The sequence below is a fragment of the Xenopus laevis genome, chromosome 6S (genome assembly GCF_017654675.1).
Source record: "Xenopus laevis strain J_2021 chromosome 6S, Xenopus_laevis_v10.1, whole genome shotgun sequence".
NCBI lineage: Eukaryota > Metazoa > Chordata > Amphibia > Anura > Pipidae > Xenopus > Xenopus laevis.
The window spans coordinates 63,442,414-63,466,400 of NC_054382.1; the positions used below are offsets into that span (position 1 = coordinate 63,442,414).

At 38.7% G+C, this 23,987-nt stretch overlaps 1 protein-coding gene across 1 annotated transcript; it reads right to left on the minus strand.

The window, feature by feature from the left end:
* Positions 1–9,076: 9,076 nt before the first annotated feature.
* med10.S (mediator complex subunit 10 S homeolog) lies at positions 9,077–21,088 on the minus strand. The gene is given in 4 exon segments (NM_001091763.1): positions 9,077–9,774; positions 15,451–15,553; positions 19,251–19,334; positions 20,825–21,088. Coding segments are annotated over 4 exon segments (408 nt in total). The 5' UTR covers positions 20,947–21,088; the 3' UTR covers positions 9,077–9,675.
* Positions 21,089–23,987: the final 2,899 nt, after the last annotated feature.

Consider the following 23,987-nt stretch of genomic DNA (forward strand, 5'->3'; position numbering starts at 1 on the left):
TTTCAGGTGATTTGTTCATGGTTCAGGTGACTGATTGTTCAGAAGATTAAGAGAAGAGAGTAGCTTGTCATGTTTTTAAGGCTCTATATAGTAAGTGTGTGGTTCTGATAGGAGACTTGGAGCAAAAATGGATAGCCTCATTTGTAAGTGATCTTGTGTTGGCCATTAGTGGTCTGAATATATTTGGATAAAGGGCAATTCTATGATCCTCTACTTCTTGCTCTCTGGTCGGTCTAACCGCAGTCGTTATTGCTGCTTTAGTTTTGTAGAGGTGTATACGCACTATTACATCCCCCAGGCACTCTTTCAGGCCTGGTTTGAGCCTCAGGGCTCTATCCATCTTGAGTCACTCCAATGGAGTGTCTGGCAGGAGCTCTTTAAATATATCTATTAGTAAGGTCTTGATTTCTGTAAATACCTTTGGAATTACCCATAGCCAAGTATTGTTCCTACGACACCTGTTTTGTGCATCCTTTTGTTTATAGTGGAGCTGCTCAAGCTGTGAGTAGATTGCCATAATGTTATCTACCATGTATTAGGTGATATCATCCAGGCACTTTTCCAGGTCTCCGACTCTTGTGCCCAATAAGGTGATCTTATAACTAGTTCCTTTGTTGTTTTCATATGTTCCGCTGGTCTTTGAGGTGGTGGTGATCAGTAGTTGTTGATTTAAAGGTTTTGGAGGCATTATTATCTTCCCCTTGCTTGTCTGTACTATTCTCTTTCTCTTCTTGTGGGTTTGCTGTGGTGTAGCATAGTGAAAAAGCAGAAATTCTCCCTGTGTCTCTTGGAGCTATCCTAATTCCCTTCCATATTGGTTTACGACTAGCTTGGCCCCCCCACAAGGGGAAAAATTTTTAAATGTTTTAAATTAACTGGGAAATAGAGTTATAAGATACAATTCCCAATGATTTTTATAGAAACTTGACAGCTTTTAGGTGTTGAGTTTTTTCATGTGACCTTTCTTTTTTTTCTTGGATAAATCACAACTATTCAAGGTTGAGCAAGTTATCCTCATGTACTGTATATTCAGACTGGAGTAACTGATCACGGGCAATAGTAGGGAAGGGTATCTTCTAACCTGCAGATTATTCCTAACTCAGTGGCATACAGCCAGAGTGCATTGAAGAATACATCATAAATATAACTCTTTACTTTGATAGCCAGGTCCATAATCAGCACCCTTGTCATTTGATATTCTGCCTAACACTGTACATTATCAAACAGAGAAACAACCTCAATCGGAATTCTTGGACACCATGTGTATGTCCATTGACAGCAGGGGACTAATGAAACAAGTTCATCAACAAGTTGGTGTTTTCGTTGCCTTTCTTTGTTGGATCTTTGTGTTTCCTCAGTGTCTATTGATTGCCAGCATTTCCTGAATTCTTCTGTTTAACATAATTTATCAGTGATATTAACCTGTAATTACTGGCATCTGAGTCCTTGCAGCAAATGTGTAAATGGCTTGATTCTAGCATGTTGCTGTGCAGATGCCTTTGAAATATTTTAATTACTAAGACAGATACACTAGGACAAGCAGTTTTAGTTTTGTTGATAATTACATGTTGCTCATACAAGCCGGAATTGGTTTATCTGTTGTAAAACACAGTCCTTGGAGATCACCAGGATAGGAAACGATAAATGTTTTTAAAAGGCAAGATGGGAGACTTTTCTCTTATCAGGATATGCAAATATATTATTTGTTTAACAATTGGTAAGGATAAAGGTAATACTATAGATCAGTGCTGTCCAACTTCTATGGTACTGAGGGCCGGAATTTTTCCAATCTACATTGTCAAGGGCCGATAACGGAAGCCAGTGTTAGCCACTCCCTGATTTTAGACCACACCCCCTTTAAACCACACCCATGTTACCGCAAGACCATGTCCACATTAATAGCACAATAAAAAACCAAATGGTTGGTGCTCGCTGCAGGGATCAGGGCTGGAACTAGGGGTAGGCAGAGTAGGCAGCTGTCTAGGGCACCATCATTGAGGGGCGCACTTTTTTCAAGCGTTTATTTAATAATTTGTTTCAGTAATCATGGTCACCCAGTTGGGTGGAATCCATCTCCTTCTCCCTCTTGCCGGCAAGTAATAGCTCCTTCTGTGCAGTGCACCGCAACGTGCATACACGTGTCAATGACGTCACTGATGTGTTAAATGACAGAGAGAGGCAGAGAGCTGGCGGCCTGCTTGGTGTGGCTCTCGCTGCTCTCAGCCTTACACAGTTGTACTGAACTGAAGACATTCTTTCTATTACTGTAAAGTGTTGAAGCTTCCTGCTGACACAGCTAGGTACAGATTTGGGGCCCATATGTTTGCTGTTGCTGCTGGGTGCTGGCACAGTGACATAAATACTTGGGGGCAATATGATGTGATCAGATTTATTTTTGGCTGCTGCTGACACAGGTAAAGATTGGGGGCAATATGATGTGATCAGATTTATTTTTGGCTGCTGCTGACACAGGTAAAGATTGGGGGCAATATGATGGCTGCAGGAGGGCTGTATGATGGATGGCTGCTGAGCTTACTGGTACTGGTACAGGTACAGGGGGCAGTAATATAAATGAAAAAGTGTTGTACATTTTCTTGCTTTCTTTATTTAAAAACCATCATTGTAAGGAGGGAAATGGTAATGCAGGACAGGGGGGCACTGATTGAAGCTCTTGCCTAGGGTGCCAAACTACCTTGTGCCTGCCCTGGCAAGGATGCCACTCATATGTGAAAAAAGCTAAGTCATATTAAGACATACCCATAAATCCATATGCCTCCTCCTCCCCTGCCCCTACCCTACCCCAACATATGATTAAACACTTTAGGGGGCACTAACAATAATTTTCAAATGCTAACAAGCCCCAGAACTAATACCAAAGTATGACACACACAGGGAGCATATAGAAGGCAGAACAGAGCAGGAGACAGGAATCAGGACCACTCTAAAATGTACTACATGCAGTGACACAGTGCTAGTGCCCCATTAGCATTTTGTATAAGGTGTGAACAGGTGATAAATGTGGGCAGTTTCAGTCTGGGTCTCAGGTGTACACAGTACAGGGATTTAGGGCAGTGAACAATAGAGGTGTCACAAGTGTGAACAATGCAGGGGGATCACAGGTGTGAACAATGCAGGTGATTAGTCTGAATGTGAGGTTTAAACAATGCAGGGGCCAGTTAATCTCTGTAGTGATACCTTTTAAAATTTATATATGGTAAGCAAACACAGCAGGCAGACTGTGATGTGGAGGGCCACATGAGGGGGGGTCGCGGGCTGCATGCAGCCCAAGGGCCGCCAGTTGGACAGCCCTGCTATAGATCATGGATCTCCAACCTTTAAAACCCGTGAGCAGAAGTAAAAGGAGTTGGGGAGCAACACTAGCATGAAAAATGTTCCTGGGGTGCCAAATAAGGGCTGTGATTATCCATTTAGTTGTCCCTATTTGGATTGTCAACCTACATTAGGCTCTGTTTGGCAGTGCACCTGGTTTTTATGCAGCCAAAACTTGCCTCTAAGCCAGGAATTCAAAAATAAGCACCTGCTTTAATGGCGACTGGGAGCAACATTCAAGGGGTTGGAGAGGAACATGTTGCTCACGAGCTACTGGTTGGGGACCATTGCTATAGATGGTGCTAAAAATATAAGGTTGAAACATCCACTACACTGTTAATTTTGTTAACTATGAGTAAATATAGCATTTGCAATAGTGTGCCAAATAAATATTTAAAAAAAGAGCAACATATTTTAATTCTTGAGACATTTTTAGGCAAAGTTTGTGCTTGTTATCTTCTTGTCCCCCAGACAAGGGCTCAAAGATGCTGCAAATGTAAATGTTTTACAGTTACAATTCAATACACGTCTGTCTCTCAGCGCTGGTGTCTGCAGTTTGATTCCGGCTTGGGCTGGAGTTTGTATATTCTCCCCATGTCTGTGTGGGGTTTCTCCCACACTGCAAAACACACAGACAGGTCAGTTAGCTCCTTATAAAACTGACCATACTTTTAGTTAACATGAAAGGAATCTTTGATTGTAAGCTACACTGGAGAAGATTTTTGGTACACCTGCATAGCATAATGCATGGACATCATATGCCATTATTGGCTAAGTAATGTCATAACTGCAATTATTTTACCATGTCACTGCACTGACTTTGAATATGGTAGGTGTCTCATTTGTTAACCAGCTTGGCATGAACCATTATCAAAGGGTGAATTTTTTTCAAAAGTTTTCAATAAGAAAAAGTTAATGTAATTTGGTTGCAAAGATAGTGATTATTTCATATAATGTGCCAATTTAGTACTTTAACTGTATGCTTATTCATCCTTGAGTAACCCATCAATGAATTTGAGTAATAATACTTTAGCGTGAAAAAGGTAAAACAGGCAAAGCAAATTCAAAACGTGCATCAGATCACTGCCCAATTAGACTTTGTTTAAAAAAACAGCGTGAGTCCCAAATACAGCGTGTTCCCAGTCCAGCAACTGTCAGGCTCTCTGTCTCTCCCCAATTCCGAAAGTAAATCGCTGTACACCTCAAAGAAATTTTTGAGGGGGAAAAAAACAGAAAAATAATATAGTGTAGTATTCTTAATTAATATATCACCAAACATGTGTTTAGTGTTAAGTAAATTAGTGCACCCCAAAAGTATCTCTAACTGTGGTAAGAGATGAAGACCGCTCTTGGAGGAAGCCTAAACGGCGAAACGTGTCAGTGGTGACAAGGAAGTGTGGAGGCGTGTCATTTGTGAAGCAGAGACATACGCAGTGGAGAAACGCAAGAGAGACACTGAACTGCTACCTATTGATTTTATGCGGATTTTAATGCGAACCAAAACCACATGCTTGTGAGTGCAATTTTATTTATTTATTACAGGATATTTTACGCTTCTACACGTTGCTTTTTATTGCCCATGAAGAAGAAAGGGAAGGTCAGAACTAGGGATGGAACACCTACATTTGAGACGTGCTTTAATTGCTGTCTGAGGTGAAATTTCTTTGAGGTGTACAGCGATTTACTTTTGGAATTTCCAATTAGACTTTGGTCAGGTAAACTATAATGTCATGCTCGCTGGTATCTTGAAGTCCCTGGTGCTAATAATTTACCTGCAGAATAACAATAAGGATTTTGTTTTCAGTAATGCTGAGAACATGTATTATTGTTATTATTCTTTATTTCTGTAGGGATGACATATACGGCAATACAGAATTTACATTAGTGATGTGTGGATATACAGTAGCCTCAGGTCAGGCGGATTTATGTAAAATGTGGTGTTGCTGGTATGGGCCGGTGGTGGGTCAACTTTTCGGTATTGCCAGACCTGCCAACTAAAGCCCCTGTGGATTATGTTTTCCGTGATGTGCGATGAATCCTCCTTGTTGATGACATCAGCAGCAGGACAATATGAGAAAAAAACGAATAACTACCAATTCTGCTGTGTGTCAATAGGGATATCCTTGCAATTAGTGCACATGAGATTGATTGTAATACAAACATGCATATTTGCAAATGCAATTTCCAGGCTAAAAGCTGGAAGATAGACTACAAAGAGTGGTGGCAAATGGAACATTTTCTAATTGGACCAGTGTTGTTAGTAAAATACAGTAGGGCCCTGTACTTGGTCCTTTGCTTTTCAACTTGTTTATTCATGACCTGGAGGTGGGCATTGAAAGTACTGTTTCTATTTTTGCTGATGATACTAAAGAGTGCAGAACTATAGCTTCCACGCAGGATGCTGCCACATTGCAGAGTGCTTTAACTAAATTGGAATACTGGGCAGCAAACTGGAAAATGAGGTTCAATCTTGATAAATTTAAGGTTATGCACTTTGGCAATATAATATAAAAGCAAGTTATACACTAAATGGCAGTGTGTTGGGTTTCCTAAACTGAGAAGGATCTATGGGTTCTTGTAGACACTAAAGCATATCATGTCTGGCATAAACTCAAGGGATAGAAAATAATTTTGCCTCTTTATAGTTCCCTGATAGGACCTCACCTGAGTATGCAATGCAGTTGCTCCAATACTTAAAAGAGAGCTGGAGAGAGTGCAGAGACGTACAACTAAACTAGTTAAGGGGATGGCAGACTTAAATTATGAGGGAAGACTTCACGATTGGGGTAGTTTTCTCTGAAAAAAATAAGATTGCAAAGGGACATGATTACACTTTATAAGTACATTAGAGGACATTATAGACAAACATCAGTGCGAGTATATAGAGGGGGTCAGTGTGAGTGTGCACGTGTATGGATGTGGGGTTCATTAAGAGGGGTTGAAATTGATGGACTTTGGTCTTCTTAAACCCAATTTAACTATGTAACTATATACAGACACAGAACGGAAACAGGCAATATTGGCGTGGCATTAGCCTTCCACTAGCTTTCCAGTTTTAAAGGCATTTAATCCTTTATCAGTATTTTTGTTAATGTATAAAAAAAGAATGCACTAGTTTCTATAAGGCCACTTGCCAGTTTATGGCTGTTTGGCCACTTGGGAGAATTTGGTAGACGTTATATATGCTTGAGCTAAAGGTAACACTGGCACATATACACTACAAAAACAAATAAAAGGAAGGTAGGCAGATGTAGCTGGAAGTGTTCACACATCATAAATACAAACGGTAATACGTATAAAGGGTTATTACACAATATGAAGCTGCTGTTGTGAAGATGCAAGCTTATTATGCTGTGCTTGCAGAACTCTACATTCTTGTATTTTGTTACTGTATTTGATACATCCGTGATGTTTTTTAAACATTTGCATTCTTTTCAGACTTAAAACATTTCATGTGTTTGGCCATTTTCAATATGAATAGAGCAATTAGAGCTCAATTATGCTTTGCTTGGCAACAAGATTATAACAAAAGTGGCATTGTAGTCATGTGGAGAAACCACAATAGAAAAAAAATAGAACTAAATTAATGTGCAATAGCAACCATGGTTTTTGCAAATAATGTGATTTTTTTCCCTTTTGATCAGGCAAATTCGGAACAATCTTCCTACAAATTATTACTCTTATCAAATATTTTTAGAGTGCAGACATATTGTGCATCGTTAATATGCCTTTTAAAACCGTTGAGATTAGAAAATTCCACTAAACTGTAGCGGATGTTTATTAAATCAGTTTCACATTGTTTTTTTATTCTTTTTTCATACAACCGTTTCTATATTTAATAATTTGTGAGGTTCCTAAACAGCATTTTTTCTACATAAAACCAACATACCAACAAGGCATGTTGCCGTCCAGCAGACGCAATTCTGATTTTAAGAACAATCCTATAGTTAATTTTGGATTGAATTTAAGGGGCCCATTTACTAAGGGACGAAGTGAATTTTCGAATTTAAAAACGTTGAATTTCTAAATAATTTTTGGGTATTGCGACCATCGAATAGGCCACTTCGACTCAAATGGAAAATACTTCACAAATTGGTCCATTCGAAAATCGAAGTACTGTCTCTTTAAAAAACGTTGACTTCGACACCATCACCTTAAACCTGCCGAATTGCTGTTAGCCTATGGGGACCTCCTAGAACCTATAGCCAGTATTTGAGAAGTCGAAGGATTTTTTTGTAAATTCGTACGATCATACCATTAAATCATACGCTTGTACGATTCGAAGTATGATCTTAAAAATCCTTTGACTACCCTATTCGATGGTCGAATTTCGACGTTTCTTTTTCACTTCGAAATTCGACCCTTGATAAATCTGCCCCCTAACTGCATGTTATCAATATATACTATAGGTTATTTTATGCTTTCCAATTATTTTTGGTTTATGCTGTTTAACTTTGATTTTGGTTAAGAATTACCAAAGGATGAGGTTTATATTTTTGAGCTTTGGCAGTAATAAAATTCTTTGTACGCGATGTTGGTACTTAACTTCTTTCAGTCAACATGTTAAATACATTAGGAGTTGGAGGTACCATAAACTGAGGAGTCATGGAGTCAAAAGATGTACTGACTGTACTGTACTGATTTAACGCACAAAATTATCAAGTAATGTCTGGAAGGACAGAGATATGGCTGAATCTGGCCAAACTGAATCCAAATGATCAAAATATTGTGCCTTTAGCTCATTCAATTGCAAATGTTCTTAGAATATTATTCTGCATCATACAAAAATGTTATTCAAAAGCAATCTGCACCTTTAATGAACATTATGGGGCCTAATTAAGCCTCTTTTTTCTGGTGGAAAAAAAAACCAAAACACATTTTTCAAGGTTTAATATGCTCCAAAACTGCAAAAATTTGAATATGAAAATAGTCCAGCTAAAAACCTGTAAAAGACAATGGGAAGTTTTCCTTTTACAATTGGAAGATGTTTTTTGCCTTCATGATTTTTCGAGGATTTTGGGCTGTTTGGAGCAGTTTTTGGTCAAAAACTTGAAGTTTGTGTTTTTCTGACAACAATTACAAAAGGTCACAAGATTCAAATTGTTGCACGATTTTGTCAATACTTTTCTAGCATGTACAATTTTTCTTCAGATTTTTTAGTAAATTGAGCCAAATCATGATTGGGAGTTAGGTCAAATTTTTATTTTTACAATACTGAGAAAAATGTGAGTTTTAATAAATACCCCCTATGTATGACAAGTAATCAAATAGAAAATAGATTGTTGAACACACTGATCCAGGCATTGGACCAACTACTATCTTGAAGTCAGTGAGGAATTTTTCCCCCTCTCCGGGTTCAGAAGGGGTTATTTTATTTTACCTTCCTCTGGATTAATTAGCAGTTAGGCAGGTTTTACCTACACATAAAAGGTTAAACTTGGATGGGTGTCTTTTGTTCAACCTAACTTACTATGCAATGTGTTCTTTTTTTACCTTTCCATGCAGAAAATAGCTACCTCTATCCTTCCGAACCAGATATCTTCTAGATTCAAAATGAATTGTCCCACAAGTCACTTATTTATTTAATTTAATGAACTTTCACCTCTATTCATCGTTTTAACTTCATATGCCGATTGTATTCTCAAATGTATTATCACCACCCCAATCAATTCCAGTGTAGTATTTTCCACTTCCTTCCAGTAGTAATAGACTATCCTATGTATATCTATAACATTTGCTTCCGCAGTTCATAGCCAAAATATAATTTATTAATACCACATCAACCAATACAGAGATCAATACATTAGGCTTTATAAAATGTTTCAAAACCAATGCTACTGGCTGTCGCATATGAATAGTAAAGGCTTTTAAACTTAGAGGAAGTAAATGATTACAAATTTGCTAGACAATGCTTTCTGTAGTTTTAATATCCAACACAATGCTTGTAGTGGACATTACTTATTTTTCCATTAATCATGTGTTGTATAAAGCAAAGGGACATGATTCATAAGCGTTGTACAAGTTAAAGGGTGAGTTCTGCCTAATGCATCCTCTGACATCCAACTTCATCTGTTTTGACAAGGATCCTTCTCAGTTTGAGTTTATTACAGATATATTCATAGTTGCATTGAACAGAGATTGTGGTGTGCCTGGTGTATAATTGTTTCATATTGGCAGTTTTTGTCATCATACACTCATAACGTTTATTGCAGAGCAAGAGTCACTGAATTGTCATCAGAACTAATCATTTCTGCTTAGAGTGTTCTTTCTGAGAGGAAATCCTCCAGGGTTAGTCATTTTTATGAAGGAGAATGCTCCTCTCGCTCCTCTGAGCAGCTTATGCTTTTATGAAGGAGGATGATCTTCCCCTCTTACTGCTTTGTACTTTGCCATGTCTTCTGGAAAAACTTTGCTTAATTCTTGAATTAAAAGGCTCTTAAATTTCTGTATAAGAAAGAATGAAATGAAGTATTTAGGCATGAATATCAGCAAAAACATGCAACCCTGCATTTTCACTATTTCATTTTATAAGCATGAATCTGCTAAATTTTGGACACTGCTTGCATAGGAAGATATGCATGGGATACTAAATTATTAGGTTATATTTAGCATCCTTATTAATCAAATATTGATCTAATTCATGAATTATGTTAAATGAAATGGAGTATGAAGAGCAAGTACACATATATTGTCAATATATATATTTTCACAATAAATTAAGTTGACTTTCTGCCTCATTGTCAACACATTCTTTGTAAAATGGAAATAATTTACAATTAGCATGACAGCTGTACATACACTTCTAAGAATGCAGAGAGGTACGATTATCTAAGCATCCATAACAACTGACCTGTGTGATCAGTTATATTTGCGCCACCAAGGAGTAATGAAACTAAGAAAATACAAGCTCCTCAAATAAATAGAATTTGAAGAGAATATGTAACGTTTTCACATACCAAGAGGCACTTGGTAGAGCGGCATACTTACCCGGCCAGTACCAAAGTGTAACATAGGACCCTTGTGCAACTCAAGAATATCAATAGCCATTTTATGCACAGCATTTTTATTCGTTCTAAAACAACTGAGCTATAGGGCCTCTATGTGACATATGACAACCCAGCATAAAGAATAGGCTGGATATAAAATAAAAGCAGAAGAATAGTAGATTGGATTCCTTCCCTAGTGGTTTTAGCCCAAAGAATGCTGGGATTACTTTTCTGCTTTGCATACAAGTGAGGAGACGTCTCATGACTCAAAATACTTTTCATGTGGTATTGACCAATATAGTCAAGCATACGCAATCTAGAACAATATATTATGCAATACTGTATATTAACAGGGATTTACAGCACAAAGAATTGTATTTCACCTGAGAAAGTTGATTTTGATTAAAGCTAAATAGCGGTTTAGAGAAAAATATCCCACCCATATAAATCAGTGTTTCCATCATCCATTATTATCCATTAATCTGAATTATTAGGCTTAAATGGGACCCGTCAGCTAGACATAAAAAGCTGTATAATAATGTCCTTTTCAAATTAAACATGAAACCCAAATTATTTCTTTTATTCAAGCATTCATAAAGGTTGTAAACTCAAAATGTAAAAATCTCAGCTGTCAATCAATTATTTTCTGCCCCTGTCTATGCCTTAGGCATAGACGCGGGGTAGGCAATTACTTTCACTTTCCATTCAGCACTTACTAGATGTAAATGCACTCCCCACGTTGCCCCTGTTCTCTTCATTTAATTGTGTAACCAATGCATGGGGTTGGACATCAGGTCCCCCATTATGGTGCACAAACAAGATTTTGAGATGATGCAAGCCTTGTCTTAATAGCAGTGTCCACGAAATGGCTCCTACCTGCTTGCTGTAATTATTAATTCTATAATTCGAAGTATAGCCCAGAGCCATAGCAAAGATCCCAGGAATAAAAAAGATGGTAACTCATTTGTCACTAGATTACTACCCTGGGCCGATACATTGTTCAGCAATTCCAATAGCTTGAAATTTTTTTAGTAGCCATATACATAGGGCTCCACATTACCGAAAGATCATTCATCCATAAAATCCCAGGTGTCAAGCATTCTGCATAATAGCTTTTATATCTACTCGTCTTTTCTAAAAGTAAACTAATTCAAAAGGATCCAGGGCTGCTTTTTTGTGTATAAGTGCATGGGGACCCAGTGCTCATGGCTTCATAATTCTTGTAACAAATAAAAATACATTTATAACTTACACATAAGCAGTGGGCATAAAAGTGCAGCCTGCCTAAGAGAAGAATCCAAGAAATAACAATGTAAATGACAGAAAAGGGAGATGAAACCTAACAAAGCCTTGAGCCAGGAACCAGTCACATCATAAGCGCAGCATGAATGGAGTATAGAACCAGTGAAACCCTAAGGCACACACAATGTACAGAAGCCAGAAAACCTGCTGTCTATTTGCATATTAGTAACGCTACAAGCGTATGAAGCTGCCAGATCCATGAGAATGAATTTTAAAAAATACAATAAGCATTCAAAACCAATTACCTGTGTTAGGCAAATTCCAAATTAAACAATCACAGTACACATTATGTGGAATACAAAGAATTATAGAATATATTTATGTTAAAGTATTTACTGGAGACCATCCAATGTTTTGATTTTTTTCCAGAAGTTTTATCAAGCAAACTACTTGGCATGGTGTCAGCGCCATTAATTCATCAAAACAAAGAATTATTAAACAGTATGTGCATTTAAAAAAAAAAAAAAAAATACTAAATTGATTTCGACTTTAACTTAAGTAAATAATAGTAATGGGAAAATGTAATTTACATTTAATGGACGGGAGTACATGTAGGCAGATATGTGGGTGATAAGGTGATATATCAAACAGCACATAATAATCTCAAAGTGATGAGGAAAATGTGCATTCTCTGTAAAGCACAGGTATAGGACCTGTTATCCAGAATACTTGGTTCTTTCTGAAATTTGGATCTTCATATCTAAAGTCTACTAGAAAATAATGTAAATATTAAATAAACCTACTAGGCTGGTTTTGCCTCCAATAAGGAATAATTATAACTTACTTTTAATCAAATACAAGCTACTGTTTTATTACAGAGAAAAGGGAAATCAATTTTAAAAATCTGGATTATTTGAATGTAATGGAGTTTATGGGAGACTTTCCGTAATTCTGAGCTTTCTGGATAATGGGTTTCCAAATAACGGATCCAATACCTGTACTACAGTATATAAATTAAGGATAATAAAAACAATGACTTGCAGTTCAAACTAGAGACTTGCAAAAATGATGGTTTCCCCGACAAAAGTGTGGGCTTTATTAGTCTGCACCTCTGGTGGGGGGAACAATTTTTCAGTGGTAGGTGCCCTTAAGACAAGAACCAAGGTTCAGTGCTAGAATACACAGTGTATGCCTGCAAATGAAGATCACTTTAAATTGTTATAGACAGACTTATTCAAATTAACTTCAAATCGATCTCCATTATTTTGTTGGTCTTTGTATTCTTCCTCATTCTTGTCTCAGCTAAAAAAACTATAAAGTGGTGCGTGAAAGTGTGTGAACCTTTTAAAATGTTCTATATTTTTATATGAATATGACATCATCTGATTTTCAAACAAGTCCTAAAAGTAGATGAAGAAAACCCTAGTTAAACAAATGAAACCAAAATTATTATACTTGGTCATGTCTTCATTGAAAACAAAATGATCCAATAACATATCTGCATATGGCAAAAGTAAGCAAATCGTGCTTTCTGTTTGGTGTGACCATCTTGTGCAGCAATAACTGCAACTGAACGTTTGCAGTAACCGTTGATCAGTCCTGCCCATTGCTTCATACAGAACAGCTTCAGCTCTTGGATGTTGGTGGGTTCCTCACATGAACCACTCTCTTTGGGACATTCCATACATTTCAATTGGATTAGGGTCAGGACTTTGGACTTGGCCATTCCAGAACATTCACTTTATTCTTATAACCATTATTTGGTAGAACCACTTGTGTATTAAGGATTTTTGTCATGACCCCCTGTCTCTTGAGATTCAATTCATGGACAGATGTCTTGATTTTTGCTTTAGCATCCTCTAGTATAGTTCAGAATTCCTCAATGATGGCAAGCCATCCAGGCCCAAACCAGAACAGTTGCACCACCATGTTTCACAGATGGAATGCATATGCAATTTTTCTTTCTCCAAATGTATTGTGGCTTCATTCATCCACAGAAGATTTTTCCAGTATCTTTCTAGTTTGTCCACATGATCTTTAACAAACTGTAGATGGTCAGCAATATCTTTGGGGAGGAGCAGTGGCTTTCACTTTGCTGTCCTGCCATACACACCATTGTTATTCAGTGTTCTCCTGATGGTGGACTCATAAACATTAGCATTCACCAATGTGATCCTTTAGTTGCTTAGACGTTTCCCTGGGTTCCCTCTTGAATTTTCTCCATCTGTCTGACTGTTGATTGGTGGAGCCCAAACCCTTGTAACCTTTCCCAGCTCATCAACAACGTTTTCTTCGGAGGTGAACAAACGTGTTGTATATGTGATCAGGCTTTGCTGGGTCACTGTTCTTTAAAGCAAACATGGTCTCTCACTCACACCGGATTGTCATCCCACTGACTGAAAACACCAAACTATAATTTTACCTTCAAATTATATAATAATCCTAAGGAATCACTTACTATTGCCACACACAGATATGTTATAGGGTCATTATTTTCAATAATGTTTACAAATAACTCACTCTACAAAATAAAATTTCTTTCCTGAACCGACAAGTGAATTTTTTTAGTTGCAATATTGGTGTGGAGGAAGACATCTCAGGTCATTTTGACATGTTTGTCATGTGCTTTCAGAAAGAGCCAGGACTTTAGGATGGAACTGCTTTCTGGCAGGCTGTTGTTTCTCCTACTCAATGTAACTGAATGTGTCTCAGTGGGACTTGGATTTTACTACGGAGTGCTGTTCTTAGATCTACCAGGGAGCCGTTATCTGGTTACCTTCCCATTGTTGGGAGGGGGAGCAGGGTGATGTCACTCCAACTTGCAGTACTGCAGTAAAGAGTGACTGAAGTTTATCAGAGCACAAGTCACATGACTGGGGGCAGCTGGGAAACTGACAATGTCTAGCCCCATGTCAGATTTCAAAATTAAATATTAAAAAAATCGGTTTGCTCTTTTGAGAAACAGGTTTCAGTGCAGAATTCTGCTGGAGCATGATTATAAACTGATACGTTTTAAATAAAAAAAAAATTCCCATGACAGTATCCCTTTAAGCATATCGGTAATTTTACATAGTATAGTCCACACAGACAGGTTATTATGTATACATTCTGTAGGCGGAGGCGCATTTAATTTTAATTTTTCCAGTGTATGGATGAGGAAAGTCCGATCCCACCAATAAACATCTGCATGTGACATTATTGGGACATCTATAACATGGTTTGCACTGGAAAGAGAGCCAATAGTTATCTTTTTTGGTTCTACCATAAAAGTCTGTTTTTACCAGTATGTCCCTCAAACTTCTGTTCTGCCTATAGCCAAAAATGGGTATAGGAGTTTGGTACAATGTCAGAGTTTCATTTATATTTATTACTGGCCAATCTGTAGAGACAGACTGTCTCAGAAATTCAGAGTTAGTGGTGGAAAAAAACAATGGGGGCTCTGTTTTGTTGGCCTTGGGTTTATCCAACAGTAAGTCCTCCTGTGTGAATTAGTTTGATCTCGAGAATTGCTTATTGAGTAGTTGGTGTTATAGCCCCTTTTCTGGAATCTGTGATTTGTCTCCTGTAATTGCTGTTGTGCTGTGGCAGGGTAACAGTTGGTGATGGTCCTCAAGAACTGTGAATAAACTTCTTTTTTGAATAATATACAACCCTGAGTGTGCCAGTGTTTAACTTTTAATGTCAGAATATGACAATATTTAGATTTTCTTTACCGAACTGTGAGCTAAAATGCTGGATAGTATGGACTTTATTTTGATAGCAGATCCATTCAATGGCTGCCAACAATCAGCTGTTTCAGATTCTTACATCTTCAACTGACATGAAGACTTCAACCCTCTGAACTGAATATTTTTATATACACTTGAATATATAAAGAATACATAAAGCTTACCTTTAGGGTGTCAATTTTCCCTTTGACTTGCTCATTTTTAGCCAAAGCTCTTTCCAGGCACTCCTTGGTATAAAGCTGTGGATTGCGCCCTTGATCAATGTAACTAAATAAAACAAATTGAATAAAAACGGAATAGAATGTATTATTGATTTGCACAAGCCATTAATTGTGTCATAAGGCCAAACTTAGATCCAGTCTAGTAACTAAGGTATAATAAATTTAATTAACATGTTCAATGGTTTGGTTTTAAAGATAAGTTTATTGCTATTGAAAGCAAAATCTGTCTTGTGGTTTCAACTTCAAATCACACAATGTAAACCCACTTTATAATATTTAATTGATGTATATTGGAAAGTTGCTGATAAATTGTTTTCATTAACGTTTTCATTACTCTTGGACTTTATTCAAATAATATTTTTTATTTGTATTAGAACCAAGCCTGCACGGCATATTAGAGACTAGACCTCCCATTTGCTTTGTGAAAGGGACAGAAATATTCTCTCCACCATATCTCCACAGCCAGGTGCAGACACACAAAGCATATTTCAGCTCCGAAGCAAGGGAGCTTTTGCATTTTCATGTCAAAATTGCTTCCTGCATCCAGGCTGATACTGCTTCATCTCCATCTTATGCAACCTCACTAAAGGTGGCCATACACGGGCCGATAAAAGCTGCTGACAGACCAAGTGGGCAGCTTATTGATATCCCCGATTGATATCTGGCCAGATGTCGATCCGACGGGACTAAAAATCTTGTCGGATCTCGGCCGCATCTGTTCGTTGATGCAGTCCCGCAATCCGACCGCCCGTTACCCATCATTAAGATCCGATCGTTGGACGATCGGATCAGCCCGACATTGCCCACCTCAAGGTGGGCATATCGGGGAGAGATCCGCTCAATTGGCGAAATAAAAATGTTGTAGTCCTCCTGCTGTTTTGTACAACTCTGTAGTTTACCACAGTAATCTCATGTGCCCTCTCTGTTGCACACAGCTCTCTCTTACGGTAGTCTCTCCTTTCTCATACTACCCTTCTCTAGTTTCTGATACTTTCCCCTTTTTGATATAACTGGCCTGGTTTCAAGCCCAATCAAGGCTACACTGGACCCAGTGTAACTACCACCCTGTATTGGATCTCCATATAGCCATGGTCCAACAACACTACTTGCTGTACTTATCACCTTTTGATATTGTTGACTATTCCCATGCAATGCAAATCAGCATCTTGTTTTTTTTCCCCAACCACTCTAAACTCTCCTCTGGTGCTTTTGCTAACACAGCCTCTTCCCCAGTTCATTTTAGGGTGAGGGACCTTCAGGGCTCAGTACTCAGGCACTCATAATCTCTTAATTTCGTCCTAAATATCACCTAAATGGAGGGGACATCCAGATGCATAGACAGTACTTCAACAACCACTGATATTCAGACCCGAATTTTTAACTGCCTCTTTGTTATCTCCTGGATAAACCAACACAACCTCAAATTAAACCTAGCTGGAAACAAAGCTTATAGTCTTTCCCAACAAACCTGACCCATATCCTCTTTTTAATGTTACTACACAGTATGATTAACTCGGTTAGATCAGACATTGTCCTACTCTACTGATATTAATGTTACTGCCAAAATCTGCTGCTTTTTTCCCCATAATAGATACAACCGTTTCTTTTACAAGAAAGATTCCCATTCTGGAAAAAAATACCAGCCTTCCTATATATTTATATTTTTTCACTATTAATAACATTGGGATCAACCATCATTTTAACAAGCCAGGCCAGTAAAATACCGGGCCAGGTGGCAACCCTAATTCCCACCTGTCTCCCCTACAATCGATTTAAACTCTAATGTTAAAATCCTTCTACTCTCTCCTAAGATGGAACATGTTCTTCCCATGGTAAAATCTATATTATGGCTGCCTGTGCAAATGATAGCCCACAAAATTCTTCTGCTAACATTCAAAGCCTTTCACTCCTCTGCTACATTTCTTCATTACCTTCCTGGCCATCTCCTCCACTACTCTCAAAGCCACCCTCTTTTCACACCATCCGCTCCAACTGCTACCTCTCATCATAAACATTTTTATCTTGCTGTTCCTTACCTCTTGAATTCTACCTCCAAATTTATCCTCAGGTAATTTCTCAACCCCTCAGATGCTACCTTTTCCAAGTCTTGGATTGTCCAAACCTTTATGTACTTACATGCATAAATAGCAGGGCAGTCCACTAACTTAGACTGAAAATTTTGCTGGACAGGAACTTATTTCTTATTGCATGTCTTATCACGTGGCACTCACAGTGCCCTTCATAATGTCTGGGACAAAGATACATTTTTTTTGATTTACCCCTCTGCTACTCAGTGTGTAAAATTTAAAATCAAAAAAATCAGACGTGAGTAAGGTGCATATTTCAGGCTTAAGTTATTTGCCAACATTTCAGTTTCACCATGTAGAAATCACAACAGTTTGTATACATAGGTCCCCTCATTTCAGGGCACCATAATGTTTGGGACAAAGTGCAGTCAGGTAGCTGTAAGTTACAGCTCAGTAACCTCTCATTACTTGCTTGGTATTGTAATTGAAGAAATGACAAAAAAAAAGGAAAAAAGTGTTGTTACAAAAGTTAGGCAGCAGCAAGTGATTATTTACTTACCTGACAGCCCAGCCGGTGCTCCGATCAGCAGAAAACGTAACCAGCCCGGGGTTCTACCATAGAGCACCACATACTTCGTATGCATCTGCCCCAAGAGATTTGAAAAGAGAATATTACAATTGTTCAGTGGTGCTTGCTGGCAGAACCTCAGGCAGATTTCTGCTGATAAGAGCACTGGCCCCAGGGTGTCAGCTAAGTAAATACAACCACTTGGGGGTGCCTTATTTTTGCCAATGGCATTCCTTCTCCTTTAAAGGACCAGTAACACCAAAAAATTCCTGTTCCTCACTTCCGGTTCTGTGTGGAGGAACACGTCGGGAGCGAGCACGCTGTGGGAACTGGTCGCCTTTTCGCCATTTTACAGAGAGTCATGGAGAAAGGCTATTTTGACATTAAGGTAATTTATATCAATGTATTAGGGTATGGCTATTATTTTAGCATTTGGAATGGAATTTTTAGATAAAATTTTTGGGGTTACTGGTCCTTTAATGAAAAAGTGATGGAAGTGGAAACTATCAATTTACCACAGTTTCACACTGTTTTGTTCAAAAGCAGTGCCAGTGCACCCAGCAATCACATGTATTCAAAATAGCAATGCAAACAGCAGCCACAGTTTTTTTAAAAGTGCCAATGCAACCAAGTAGCTGTGAGTTACAGTTCAGCGACATCTCATAATATATTTCTAAACCTGCAGAAAGTGTGTTTTGATTGCTTTAGATCTCAAGAGTAGGGATGAGCTAAATTTTACACCCAGTTTTGCAGCAAAAATTACGCAATAAAATGCGTGACAAAAAATGTAGATGCCTATAGACTTCAGTGAAGTTTGGCGAATTTTCACCATTTCACGAATTTTTGGTGATGTGTAACAGGTCAGATTATTCCAAGCTAGTACGGTAACTCAAATTGCATCAGGTGTTGAGAATACAGAAAATATTTTAGTGACCAAACAAAAGAAATGTTACCGGTAACCTAAAATTGGCAAACAAATTACAGTACAATAAAATTGTTCATGTGGCAGTTCCGTGGTTTGGGACAGGCTGGCTACATGGAAGGTTAGGTTCCATTAAAAAAGGCACTTGAGATATCTAGAAAGTTAGCCTAGCAAAGTCTCCACAGAATCCCCCCCATCTCCCAGGAATGAACATGTTGGTACTCACTCAAAAACTTCCAAGGGTACAGTGATATCATGAAGTTGTTGTCGACATTTGTCAATATCTTGCAAGCCCCTTACCAAAAAATTCCTAGAAGGAAAGAGACATCCTATTACTATGGAATAACAGACCCATTAGATGTTACACTATTTTTGTCCCTTTAAATAATACAATATGCAATTGTATTATAATATACCAACACAAAATTCCCATTTAATATTAAATCATTCCGTTCTTCTTCCTTATTCTTGAGGTAACCAAATCCCTAAAATCCCAGTGTTATTTGTAACACACTCAGTATAATGTGGTCTTAAAAATATACAGCAGGGAAAATAAGTATTGAATACGTCAAAAGTTTTTTCTCAGTAAATATATTTCTAATAGGGCTATTGACATGAAATTTACACCAGTTGGTAACAACCCTTACAAAAACTGAAAACAATAAGTCTCCATAAATGGTTACATGTAGTAAAGTGGAATGACATAGGGAACAAGTATTGAACAAATGAAGAAAATGAGGTGCAAAAAGGCATAGAAAACCAAGAACCTGCTGAAATCTGTCAGTATTTAGAAAGCAATCCAGTTCCCAATCAGTGCAAATTAATATCAGCAGGTTTAGTCCTAGTTGATGGCCTTTAAGGGTTGGACTTCACGATGCGAGAGGAGCCGACACAACGCTATGCGACAAAACGCATGCAATGTGTCGGATGTTCTAACGAAACAGGAAGTGAAGGAGAAATCACAGGTAAGAACTACATTTACACGACTTTCGGATGAAAACGCAGCGCGTTACCTGCAATTTCTCCTTCACTTCCTGTTTCTTTAGAACATCCGACAAGTCACATGCGTTTTGTTGCAAAGCGACGTGTCGGCTCCTCTCGCATCGTGAAGTCCTACCCTTAAAAGGTTTCTCATTACCAAGGTATCATACAAGAAGCATCTCATGATGGGTAAAAGAAAACAAAACACTTTGACACCATTTTGTTGCAAAATGTACTGATGGCATTGGTTATAGATGTATTTCTAAGCTTCTGAATGTTCCAGTGAGCACCATTGGGGCCATAATCCAGAAGTGGAATGAACTGCCCAGGAGCAGGCTCTCCTCACGAAATGTTGACGTGTTTAATATTCATTTTCCCCACTGTATTTTCATTAAATCTAACTGCTTTCTATCAGGAACATCTATACTGAAGTCCTTATTTGGAAGTCCACCTATTGTTATTAAAGCCCCAGTGTACATGCGGATATACAGAAAGAATGGCACCCGAGTGTAGGTGCTGATATACAAATACAGCGGCAGCCAATGAGTAAGTGATTTTATAAGGACACAATGGCACCCACAGTGTACATGTTGATATACAGTTACAATGTCACCCCCAGTGTACATGACTTTATACAGATACAATGGCACACCCAGTGTAAGTGATTTTGCACAGATACAATGGCACCCCAGTGTAAGTGCAGTTATACAGATGCAACAAATCCCCTAATGTAAATGCCGCTATTATACATATAAAATGCTATGCATGAGAGCTGATACATAGGCGCAATGTCCACAGGGCAGGGGCTTTGCTACTCACAGTTTCTGATTGAGGCCAGCCTGGCTGCTGGGCTGGAAGTCGCTAACAATGATTCCCAGCTGGCGAATGTTCTCCACGAACTTCTCCAAATGGTCCTCCAGGTTGTCAAACTTCTCAGCCATCCTGCCGCCCGAGCCCCCACGTTTTTCTGCTGGCACCAATTGCTCCTTGATCGTTTCTACTAACCATCAAGCACCATATTCCTCTACAAAATTAATATAAAGAACCAGCACAGGGGAAGGGCACTATCAAAGCGTCTTCACTATTCTTTCTTTCCTGGTACTTGCTAGTTCCTCGTGACGTCATGAACAAGTGACGCCTGGGGAACGTCTCTAACAGCACGTGACACTCGGCGCCTTATTTGGAGTATTGTTCAAATATGTAAAGCTGCTCTGTTCCATTAACAAATTGGAACTTGACGCAACCTTTCTTTTCCTTCACTTCCGGGTTCATACCCACCCCTTCCTTTGTCTGCGTTTGTTGTATACGGCTGCTCTAGTGTCACGTGGGTAGGGATTATGATTTCCATCGTATATCGTCATGGTGGAAATAAAAAATAATGAATTGATTTTAAAAGTAGATATGCGTATTTGCGGTTCGGGTTTAAAATGTCAGTTTAGCCTCCTAATTTGAACTAGCGATATAGGAGCACTTTTACTCCCATTGTGGTTGCGGTTACACAAGAAATCGGACAAGGCACATACTGCAATATGGGTAGAAATAGAAAAGCCAGCCCATTGCAGGTGGTAGGTACGGATATGGGCCTGTTGTGGCCTGCCAGGGAAACCTATGGGTCAACAATCCCACCTCCCCCTCATGAACACATCACTGCCCAAAGAAGCAAGCAGTGATGAATTCATGGGGGTAGCTGCAGCAGGTCTCTGTTCTCCAAAATGGAGACCCCCATGACCCTATATTAACTAACAATATGTCAATGGGATGAGCCACCACAGTTATTTTTAAACCATTACGTTTACCTAATGGGTACTTTTATTGTTTGTACGGTTTTGACCAAGTTATACCCTTGGCCCTGCCCCAGTCATGTGTCCAGCTCTGGGCCTGGGCCTGAGAGAATTTTGGGCTGAATGACTTGAGAACAATTTGCTTGAGCTGGCTTTATTTGATGTTTAATTTGAACAGAAATGTAGTATTTAAAAATTCCTGACAGGATCATTATCACCCAAATGACTTTGGGTTATTTGTAAAGCTAATATATTTGACACCCTTTAACTTACTAAATAGACATACTGTAAATATTGCTAATCAGCCCCTAGAGAGTTAGGGTTGGTATCCAGCATACCACCTTCATTGCTGTCAAGTGATATGGTCTCACAACTAGTACATGTATGGGATCCATTATCCAGAAACCTGGATAAAAGCTAATATATTTGGCACCCTTTAACTTACTAAATAGACATACTGTAAATATTGCTAATCAGCCCCTAGAGAGTTAGGGTTGGTATCCAGCATACACCCTTCATTGCTGCCAAGTGATATGGTCTCACAACTAGTACAGCTATGGGATCCATTATCCAGAAACCTGGATAAAAGCTCTGAATAACAGAAAGGCTGTGTCCCATAAACTCAATGTTATCCAAATAATCCAAATGTATAAAAATAATTTTCTTTTTCTCTGTAATATTAAAACAGTACCATGTACTTGATCCAAACTAAGCTATAATTAATCCTTATTGGAAGCAAAACCAACCAATTTATTTCATGTTTACATGATTTCGTAGGACTTAAAGGGCACCTGATGGGCAAAAATATTATCCCAAACCAAAGGTGCAGGCTAATAGAGCCCGCACTCCGGTTGGGGACAACAGTTTGTTTTTTAAATTGCCACCAGCCAGCGGTAGGCGCATGCGCATAATGAGCAAGTCGCTCATTGCTCATTATGCACATGCGTAGGCCCCAACATGGCTGCTCATACCGGGAGCTCCCTCGTGGTGCGGGTGGCCAAGCGCTGGTGGGGGACAATTTTTTTAAAAAAAACTACTGTTACCCCTAACCGAGTGTGTGCTCTATTAGCCTGCACCTTTGGCTGGGGAGAATGTTTTTTTCTCTGGTCTGGATTTTCAAATTTGGAAATCCAGACAGGACATTGAAAATAGTGGCGCGCCGATCGCCATGTCACCGCCCCTGATGTCATTGGTCCCGCCCCCTGTTCTTTTTTTCTGGCCACAGAAATGGTAGCAAACCTATTTTTTGCCAATAGGTTCCCACGGTATTGTCATGATACAGGCCTGTAAGAGTTAATAAAACAGGCCAAGGTAAAATGAAAAAACATTTCTGCACAAAATCAGATACGTAACAAGCTTCTCTTCAATAAGATCTGGAATCAGCAGTGTGTAAAGGGGTCACAGAAGGGGTGGGCCAAGCCAACCCAGGTGCCCTAGGCAGCCCAGCCGGCTGCTTTGCTCCTCCTGTGCATGTGCAAGCGCAATGTCGTCGCGGGGGCATGTTGAGAAGAAGGGAGAGGGGAGCAACGGGAGCAAGTGAACCCCAACTGTGTCCTGCTAGCCCTGCCTCCTAGATTCCTGAGGGAGGGTTGAGTGTCCAGTTACCTTATACCTTGAACTCATTGATAAATAGTCAGCTCTTCTCACTTAACCTTGGATTTACTTTGGAGGACCCATTTCCATTGGGAGTTTATCACATTTGTTTCCCCTTGCCTCCAGGACCCGGAAATTCTATATTCAGAGCTAAATAAGGTTTTCCATGTTTTTCCTTTTTATTTTATAAACTGTTTGTATTTTTATGCATGTCTCTTTTTGTAACATCTTTTTGTTAATTTGCACTTATACCTTTTATTATATTAAATATAAGATGTAATAAGTTTGTATTTTCAGAGAGCTTCAAATTATGGAGCTTTTGAAAGGCATATTTATTACACTTAAGACATCACCAGTTATGTTGGCCACAGCAACCAATCAGCAATTAGATTTGAACAGTCACCTATAAGTTAGAAAACAAAATCAAAGCTGTGATTGGTTGGTATTGGCAACATCAAAGATAATGTTTGTCTCCAGTTTAAATAAATATGCCCCTAAGAAACACAGGGTGGTACTTACCAACCCAACTGTGCTACTCTGGTACTACATTGGTGCGGTTGGGGAGGAAGTCCCCTCCAGTTCTTTCTTTCTGAGCCTTTACATTTTTC